The sequence below is a fragment of the Protobothrops mucrosquamatus genome, unplaced genomic scaffold, assembly GCF_001527695.2.
Source record: "Protobothrops mucrosquamatus isolate PMUCROS unplaced genomic scaffold, P.Mucros_1.0 scaffold1771, whole genome shotgun sequence".
Classification (NCBI taxonomy): domain Eukaryota; kingdom Metazoa; phylum Chordata; class Lepidosauria; order Squamata; family Viperidae; genus Protobothrops; species Protobothrops mucrosquamatus.
The window spans coordinates 336,108-346,402 of record NW_015387909.1 but is presented as its reverse complement, the minus strand read 5'-3'; the positions used below and the strand labels follow the sequence as shown (position 1 = coordinate 346,402).

Below are 10,295 nucleotides of genomic sequence, written 5' to 3'. Positions count from 1 at the left end.
AGTTACATTCTTTGGTCAATCACTCAGTTTCTACATGTTTTGCAATATTTCAGTTTTTTCCTACTGCCTAACTGATCATCTAGTGCAGGGGTAGGCAACCTTGGCTCTTTTATGACTCGTGGACTTCAACTCCCAGAATTCCTGAGCCAGCCATGCTGAGGGGAAAGGGAGAGGTTTCCAAGCTGAGCCATGCTGGCTCAGGAATTCTGGGAATTGAAGTCCACGAGTCATAAAAAAGCCAAGGTTGCCTACCTCTGATCTGGTTGATAAAACCATACTCTTTCAAATATCACAACTGCACGGCTGGGAAGATGAGAAGCGAATATACAGATGGTCCTTGACTTATGACCAATCGCTTAGCAACTGTTCAAATTTACGATTGACTTACCTCAAGACTAGTTATAACCTGGATTTCCATGCTCACAGTTCCTCCTTTCTCATGGTCACATGACCGAATTTAGGATGCTCAGCAACAGGGCCACATTTACGACCACTTGCAGTGGCTTGTGGTCATGTAACCACATTTTAACCACGGTTTTGCTGAAAACCAGAACTTCCTTAACCACCACCACAAAAAAGATAGGCCACATCGGACCATCTTACAATCGTCACGACTTATGACTATGATGGGCAGGCACCATTCTGGTCATAAATCAAAGGCTACAAGTAGTCCTCGACTTACGACCACAATTGAGCCCAAAATTTCCGTGGCTAAGCAAGACAGTTGTTAAGTGAATTTTAATGACCTTTCTGGCCACTGTTGTTAAGTGAATCACTGCAGTTGTTAAACTAATAACACGGTTATTAAGTCAGTCTGGCTTTCCCATTGACTTTGCTTGTCTGACGGTCGCAAAAGGGGATCACGTGACCCCCGGGGACACTGCAACCAATACATGCCATTTTGATCACATGACCGTAGGATGCTACAGTGGTCGTAAGTGTGAAAAACGGTCATAAGTCACTTTTCCCAGTGCTTCTATAACTTCAGACAGTCACTAAATGAATGGCTTTAGTTGAGGACTATCTTATCTGTTTATGTAAGCAAACAGTGTTGTAATTTCTTTTGGGAAGCAGCTGTCTGGATCAGAACTGTGGAAGATTTGAACCTTCCCACCCAACAATCTGCTGTGTGAGAATGAGAACAGCATGGAGCAGCGGATGTACATGCAATTATGCAGATGCACATATATTTATGGGTTGTGGTACCACACTAATCACCAGTCCTTTCCGTTTGCATGGCTCCCAAAGGCTCCACAGATATCAGTAAAGTACTCTGAAAATGGGTCATCTCTACCTTAGTAGAATGGAGAAGGAGAGATAGATAGATAGATAGATAGANAATTTCTACAACTTTTGTATACTTATTTGTACCCCACTTGTACTACTTTTGCAAATAACCCGAGGCAGTGAACATATCTTTCCTCCTCCTGTTTTCCACACAACTACAACCCTGTGAGGTGGGTTGGGCTGAGAGAGAATTGCTGGCCCAAAGTCATCCAGCCAGTTTTCCTGGTTACGGCAGGGCTTGAACTTACGGTCTTCTGATTTCCAGCTTAGTGCCTTATCCGCTGGACCAAATTGGCTCTCTATACCAGTGGTGGCAAATCTATGGCATGCGGGCCAGAGGCGGCACTCAGAGCCCTCTCTGTAGGCACGTGCACCGTCACCCCAGCCCCGCCTCCCCATGCGGACCCCTCCTCACCAGCAGCCCCCCCCCCGGAGAGTCGCCCTCAAGTGCAGCCTGTGCAGAGCAGCACAGCCAAGGACATGGCAGCCAGGCAGTGGGGACAAGACTCTGCCCTCATGCCCCATTGTGCGCAGATGATGTGGGGCACGGGCGGAGGGTGTGGCCACTATGGCGCTGCTGGGCCGCCTGGGCGATCTGCTGTGGTGGGCCATGGAGGCGATGGGTGGCCCTGTGGGTGGGGTGGGAGCGAAGTGGGGAGTAGGGAGGAACAGTTTTTGGTCTCTAAAAGGTTCGCCATCACTGCTCTATACTGATTATAAAAAAGAGAGAGACAGAAGGATTGGATTTGGAGCCTTTTCTCAACTAATGTAAGGTTTTTCTTTTAACGTTTGTGCAGGTTTCAGGATATTCATTAGTCGTGCAGGCCCAAGACAGCGGTAAACCTCCTTTGACAGCCACAGTGACGGTCAATGTTGACATTTCTGATGTGAACGATAACAGTCCTGTTTTTACACCTGCCAATTATACAGCTGTGGTTCAGGTAAGTTGATCCAGCACATCCCAAAGGGCTCTCTCTTCTGACCTTTAAGATATAAAAATGTTTGCATCCAATTTCAATCCCAATTGATGATTTATCAGGTTGCAGTGCATTGTGTCACCTCTTTCTTTACAAGGAAAGGAAGCCACCGTTTCCATAAACTGCTTCATAAATAGGAATGAGACTCAAAAGTTCTTGTTTGTCTAGGACAGGGGTAGGCAAATCTCAGAGAGTTTAGGTGGAGTTGTTGTTTCGTATTGAGCTGCAGAGTTGAGTTTCCTAACCTATTGACAATAGGATCAGATGTGGGAAAGGAGAAATTAGCGTAGGTCTGCCTTTTCGTACTCATTCCTTTACTCACATACATTCTCAAATAGTAATAAAACACCTTGGTCCTATCAACGCTACCAACTGCTCACACTTTAATGGTGCGCAACGTATTTACGTCAGTGTTTCTCAACCTCAGCCATTTTAAGATGTATGCACTCCAACTAGCTGGAAGTTGAAGTTTATACTTCTTACAATGGTTGTAAGGTTGAGAAATACTGACATAGATAGCAGGGAAGGAACGTGGAATAAACTATTTCAGAAAGTTGGCAAAGATTATTGAAACCAAGGTAGGATACCCCTTCTGTTTCTTGCCGATAATATATAGTAACCTAGAGTTGAGTTATTAAAGAGAACAGGTTACTGGAGATGGAGGGGTGCAGTGGCCTAGCAGTTAAGATGTTGGGCTGTCAATGGGAAGATTGGCAGTTTGAGACCCAAGCACTGTGCGATGGGGTGAGCTCCCAGTCCTTGCTCCAGCTCCTGCCCACCTAGCAATTTGGAAGCATGCAAATGCAAATAGATAAACAGGTACCACTTGGGTGGGAAGGTAACAACATTCCAAGCCTCTCGGCATAACATCATGAGCCAGCAGTGTGCTGCAGCTGCCAAAAAGGCCAACACAGTGCTGGGCTGCATTAACAGAGGGATAGAATCAAGATCACGTGAAGTGTTAATACCACTTTACAATGCCTTGGTAAGGCCATACTTGGAATACTGCATCCAGTTTTGGTCACCGCGATGTAAAAAAGATGTTGAGACTCTAGAAAGAGTGCAGAGAAGAGCAGCAAAGATGATTAGGGGACTGGAGGCTAAAACATATAAGGAACGGTTGCTGGAATTGGGTATGTCTAGTTTAATGAAGAGAAGGACGAGGGGGGACATGATAGCAGTGTTCCAATATCTCAGGGGCTGCCACATAGAAAAGGGGCTCAACTTATTCCCCAAAGCCCCTGAAGGCAGGACAAGAAGCAATGGATGGAAACTAAGCAAGGAGAGAAGCAACTTAGAATTAAGGAGAAACTTCCTGACAGTTAGAACAATTAATCAGTGGAACAACCTGCCTCCAGAAGCGGTGAATGCTCCAACACTGGAAGCATTTGTCTGAAATAGTATAGGGTTTCCTGCCTGAGCAGGGGGTTGGACTAGATGACCTCCAAGGTCCCTTCCAACTTTATTATTATTATTATTATTATTATTATTATTATTATTATTATTGTTATTGTTATTGTTATTGTTATTATTATTAACAACACTGGCTCCCTCGGCCAGGAAACTGGGATGAGCACCGCCCCTTAGAGTCAGACATGACTGGGCAGGAAAACCTTTACCTTTTACTGGAGATGAAAGTGGAAATGCATCCCTAATTAAAGGCTATAATTCTTGCTCTAAGTGGTCCTCTAAACCAGTCTATAGGTTATGCTAGCAGTACAAAAGTGGGAGAGGCAAGTGCACATTTTATAACAGATGGCCGACAGGAAAAAAAACCAAAAACCATGTGTGCTGTCAAAAGGCCATATTCTCACATGTTGCTCATCCATGTGCCAAGATATATAATTAAAATTCTGTCTCTCATTTTCTCGGCCTCTGTCTTTTGAACACTGCTGCATTCTGTGATGATGCACAAAGGAAAACAAGCCAGTGGGAACCAGTATTCTGCAATTGGTGGTAACGGATAAAGACTCCCTGCACAATGGCCCGCCTTTCACCTTCGCCATCCTGGCTGGAAACGAAGAGAAAGAATTCGTGCTTGACCAGCAAGGCATTTTGCGATCCGCCGTCATCTTCAAACGCATGGTAGCCACTGAATATATGCTGTGCATCCAGGTAACCAGTTGATTTGTTCATCCCGGCAGAAAATGGCAGAACCACATTATTAAGCCAGCCTCTTTCCTATCTCATGTATCTGGGATCACCTTCATGTGATTATTTTTTTTTTAGCAATCTTCCTTACAATACACTTTACGGTGTATTTTTAAATTTTATTCAACAGAAGTGAAATCCATTGCAGGAAAATGAAATTTTGAAGCTGATCATCCTAAGGCCGTCGTTGTTTTTTCTTTCCTTTTATATATATTAAAAGTTTGAAGAGCGAGTACAGGTAGTCCTCGAATTACAAAAGTTCATTTAGTGACCGTTTGAAGTTACAGCGGTACTTAAAAAAAGTGACTTATGACCATTTTTCACACTTATGACCATTGCATCGTCCCCAGGGTCATGTGACTTATATTCGGATGCTTGACAACTAATTCACATTTATGACGGTTGCCGTGTCCTGGGGTCACGCGATCCCCTTTTGTGACCTTCTGACAAGCAAAGTCAATGGGGGAAGCTTAATTCATTTAACAACCGTGTTACTAGCTTAAGAACTGCAGTGATTCAGTTAACAAATGTGGCAAGGAAAGTCGTAAAATGGGGCAAAATTCACTTAACAAATGTTTCATTAGCAACATAAATTTTGAGCTCAATTGTGGTCGAAAGCTGAGGGCGACCTGTAGTTCTCTAGAAATAATGCAGAGCAAATACAGATTAAATTAGAAAACAGGAAATGAAAAAGAGGAAATATGACAGAGAGCTATAAGGTGTAATAAGATTTTTAACATAAAAATGAAGAAAATGAACTTGCGATTTATGATTTTGGAGATTAGATCTGAGATAGATAGATGGATGGATGGATGGATGGATGGATGGACGGACGGACGGACGGACGGACGGACGGACGGACGAGACCTGGGATGTTATGGCCCATTGGCCACATCCAGCTCTTTGACTGTCCTGTCTTGCTCGCTGGGGCAGAGGGAGGCTGCCCTCCACAACAGTCTGGGTTTCTCATGAGCCCTGGTGGCGCAGTGGTTAGAATGCAGTACTGCAGGCTACTTCTGCTAACTGCCGGCTGCTTGCAGTTCAGCAGTTCGAGTCTCACTGGCTCAAGGTTGACTCACCCTTCCATCCTTCCGGAGGTCGGTAAAATGAGGAAGACCCAGATTATTGGCAGCAAATATGCTGACTCTGTAAATCGCTTAGAGAGGGTTGTAAAGCACTGTGAAGCGGTATATAAGTCTAAGTGCTATTTGCCCCTTGGGAAAATTAATTGCCCCCCTCTGGTATAGATTATAGAAAGAAGAGGTTAAATAGAATTGTACTTATAATTGCTTTGAAGAATATCAGAAGCTATTTCTTCACATGTTCATATCTTTACATTTCTCTCCTTTTTTTCTGTTTTGTTTATGTCATCGTTTTTCTTATAACCCCCACAAAATATTATTTTACTATGTAAGCAAAAGCTCAACATTCTGATTGTAATCCAAATTTAAGTTTTATGAGCATTCCATGATTTGCATACATAAAAAATATAGATGCCAATCAAACCCATAAACAGTTATGATATCCTGTTTTGGAGCTTGTAAACTCTGGCTGCAGCTTTTTGCCATTTGGGAAATAGATCACAAAGAGAAGATTTTCTCTTGCAACAGAAAAAAGGGGAAGATTTCCCCAGCTGTTCTGTACCTTCAAATTATGCGCAGGCCACCTGTTATAACTTGAGTATTCCATTTTTACCGAGAAATAACTGGAAATGTGATGTTTTTTTTCCAATTCAACATTAGCAAGCTGGCATTTTTGCAGCTGAATTCTTACACTGTTGAAAGTCTAAAGTGCTTTTCTTAACTATTATTTCTTAGCCACTGTGGCAAAAAGGTCACAACATGGGGCAAAACTCACTTAACAACTGTCTGGCTTAACAACGGAAATTGTGGGCTCAGTTGTGGCCGTACGTCGAGGACTACATGTGTGCAATTTTATTCTAAAAGTAAAATAGACTACAAATGCTGTTAAGGTTGGAGAAGGTTTACGTTTTCATGCCTTGCCTTTCTTTGTCCTGTAAAGCAGGTGCATAAAATGCTACGGACTAGACCAGGGGTAGGCAACCTTGGCTCTTTTATGACTCGTGGACTTCATTAAAATTCACTTAACAACTGTCTTGCTTAGCAAGGGAAATTTTGGGCTCAATTGTGGCCGTACATCGAGGACTACCTGTAGCCCTTCATTTATGACCAGAATGGCACCTGCCCATCATAGTCATAAGTCGTGACGATTGTAAGATAGTCCGATGTGGCCTACCTTTTTTGTGGTGGTGGCTAAGGAAGTTCTGATTTTCAGCAAAACCGTAGTTAAAACGTGTTCACGTGACCACAAGCCACTGCAAGTGGTCGTAAATGTGGCCCTGTTGCTGAGCATCCTAAGTTCGGTCATGTGACCATGAAAAAGGAGGAACTGTGAGCATTGAAATCCAGGTTATAACTAGTCTCAAGGTAGTCCATCGTAAATTTGAACCGTTGCTAAGCGATTGGTCATAAGTCAAGGACCACCTGTATATTCGCTTCTCATCTTCCCAGCCATGCAGTTCTGATGTTTGAAAGAGCATGGTTTTATCAACTAGATCAGGGGTAGGCAACCTCGGCTCTTTTATGACTCATGGACTTCAACTCCCAGAATTCCTGAGCCAGCCATGCTGAGGGGAAAGGAAGAGGTTTCCAAGCTGAGCCATGCTGGCTCAGGAATTCTGGGAGTTGAAGTCCACGAGTCATAAAAGAGCCAAGGTTGCTTACCCCTGGACTAGACTGTGCATTGAAATAGAAGTTCTTGTCCTTGATTACATTTGCTTAGGATGTAATTACAATCCAGAGTTTTCTTTTCAATGCTCATTGACCACTGTATGGCAGTGAAACATGAAACGTGCAGGTGTGGTTTGCTAGGCGTGAGGGGCTTACTTGTTTCACGAATGAAGGCAAATATACGTCTCCCAGGATAACGTTGCAGGATCCAATCTGAGTCAGTCACTGGGACCAGAGGTTTAGTCCTCCGGGCTTTTGGACTCATTCTGGAGCCCATCCTCAAGGAACTTGTCTCTCACCAGAGAGAGAGAACAAGTGAGAGAGAAGTTCCCTGAGGATGTCTGTGGAGATTCTCAGTCATCCAAATCATGGCTGTCCCAAAGGAGCTTTATCAGAAAACAACTGGACTTTGTTTTTCCTTGAAGACGTTTTGCTTCTCATCTCAAGACGCTTCGAGGAACAACAAAGTCCAGTTGTTTTCTGACAAAGCACCTTTGGGGGTCCCTGAGGATGGGCTCCAAGCACGAGTCCAAAAGCTCGGAAGATTAAACCTCTGGTTCCGGTGACCGTCCCAGATTGGGGTCCTGCTTATTTGTTATTTGTTCTGCTATAGATTTGCCATCGACCTTTTTGCTAGGGAGAGTTTGAAATTTCTTCTGAAGAAAAAGCTGCCCAGATATTTTTAGTTTCCCTTCCTGGGCAACATTGAGAGGGTTGTTGGTGTGACATCATTGAGTTTTCAGTTTCTCATTTCTTGAATTAGGCAAAGGATTCGGGAAAACCTCAGCAGGTTTCCCACACCTTCATTCAGATCCGGGTGATCGAAGAAAGCATCCACAAGCCAACAGCCATTCCCCTGGAGATTTTCATTGTGACTATGGAAGATGACTTCCCGGGAGGTGTTATCGGAAAGATCCATGCGACAGACCAAGATGTATATGATGTCCTCACCTACGGCCTGAAGTCGGAGCAGAAAAGCTTGTTCAAGGTTAACAACCACGACGGAAAGATCATCGCCCTCGGAGGGTTGGACAATGGGAAGTATATCCTGAACGTATCTGTCAGCGACGGGCGGTTCCAGGTCCCCATGGATGTGACCGTCCACGTCGAGCAGTTAGCCCAGGAGATGTTGCAGAACACCGTCACCATCCGTTTTGAGAACATCTCCCCGGAGGATTTTGTGGGTCTTCACATGCATGGCTTCAGGCGTACCCTGCGCAACGCCGTCCTCACCCAAAAGCAAGACAGCTTGCACATCATCAGTATTCAGCCCGTGGCAGGTAGCAATCAGCTTGACATGCTATTCGCGGTTCAGATGCACACCGGCGGCTTCTACAAGCCGGCCTACTTGATTCAGAAGCTTACCAATGCAAGGCGACACTTGGAAAATGTGATTCGCATCGCTGCCATCCTCGAGAAGAATTGCTCTGGGCTGGATTGTCAGGAGCAGCATTGTGAGCAAAATCTGTCTATCGATTCCCATTCCCTGATGACTTACAGCACGGCAAGGATTAGTTTTGTGTGTCCCCGATTCTATCGAAACGTCCGCTGCTCTTGCAATGGTGAGTGTCACTTTTCATCTCCCTCAGTCTTGTTCACCTTCTCCCCATTCAAAGCTACTTTTTTTTTTATTTCTCCCACGATGTGACCAGCATAAGGAGCTTAAGTTAGATGCCTAAAAGACCCGATTCCTTCTGATCTTTGTCAAGCAGAAGGCTGAGACTCTAAATTCTCAGGCTCAAAACAGGAAAGTCTGATGTTGACCGAGGTCAAAGAAAGCTAGTCAACTTTGACCTCTGGGGACAAAAGTAGCCAAACTTTCAGGATATGGCCTAATGAAAGAGGTCAGCCGTGTCATGGAAAAGGGTATGAGATTAGGAGGGTGGGGGGCAAATTTGGGGGCCTGGAAAGCAGTGATTGTGTTAGAACGGTCCCAGACGGTCTGCATTTTTTTTTTCAGACTGATCAGGGCATCTGACCTGAGCGATAAAGTTTAAAAAGACGTTGACTCATTTTCTATTTTGCCAGAGTAATGAAAACCAACAAAGCATGTCATTAAGTAATTGAGACCAAAGAAGGAGTTCTTGACCTTTCCCAGAGCATAGTCCTTATTATATAGCCCCTCGTTTATTTTTGTTATTTTATATTCACACAGGCTGTGAAAAAATATGATCGGAAGCTTCTGTACTGTTTTGAAGGTGGCATAACTGCAGCATTTGCTTTTTTTTTTTACCGTGTTAGGCGCTGAAAAAACAGAAGAGCCTTGTTGAATTAACCTGAAGGGCCATCGTTGTGGTCCATTAAATGCGGCTTGTATTTTTGGCGTGCCCCTTTCCTAGAATTTACACCCATAAGGAGGAAACATTGGCAGAAAAATACCTTTCAACTGAAATAAATCCCCCCCCCCAAAGAGATGCCAACCAAATTTTACATGGCGTAGGAAAGGCTGACGCAAAGGAGGGACGTTCATCCTTAAAATATGCATCTTAATTCCAAAGCTTATTCCCACAGACAGATGTCATGGACATTCATTGTTTATGCATGCCAGCTGTGGAGCAATTTCACTTAGTTTACCTTTGATTAGCAGGGATAGTTACCAAAACACAAAATAGGTTGAAAGATGCAGAAGAAAAGGCTTAGTCCTCTCAAGGGTTTTGGACCTTTGTGATGTTTTGAATAGTCGTCAAAAACTAGATGGAGCAATACAGATCCTGTTTACCTCAGTCGGTAAAGTTTATGTTTCAAATTGCCTGAGCAATTTCTTGGTTGCGGGAACAGGGTCTCTAGCCTAACAAAGAGAAGGGCTAGGGGTGACATATTTGAAGGGCTGTCACAGAGAAGAAGGGGTCAGCCTATTTTCCACAGCACCAGAAGGCAGGACAAGAAGTAACAGATGGAAGCTTATCAAGGAGAGAAGCAACCTAGAACTAAGGAGTAATTTCCTGTCAGAGAGAACAATTAATCAGTGGAATGACTTGCCTCCAGAGGTTGTGGGTGCTCCAACACTGGAGGTTTTCAAGTAAAGATTGGACAGCCATTTGTCTGGAATGGTGAAGGGCAGAGGTAGGCAACCTTGGCTCTTTTATGACTCGTGGACTTCAACTCCCAGAATTCCTGAGCCAGCATGGGG

General features: G+C 44.1%; 1 protein-coding gene across 1 annotated transcript in view; it reads left to right on the top strand.

The window, feature by feature from the left end:
* Nucleotides 1–10,295, top strand: part of FAT3 (FAT atypical cadherin 3) — a 285,051-nt gene that overhangs the window by 214,199 nt on the left and 60,557 nt on the right. Inside the window, exons 17-19 of the mRNA XM_029285492.1 lie at nt 2,085–2,228; nt 4,182–4,379; nt 7,929–8,727. Coding sequence (XP_029141325.1) covers nt 2,085–2,228; nt 4,182–4,379; nt 7,929–8,727 — 1,141 coding nt within the window. The remainder of the gene's footprint in view (nt 1–2,084; nt 2,229–4,181; nt 4,380–7,928; nt 8,728–10,295) is intronic.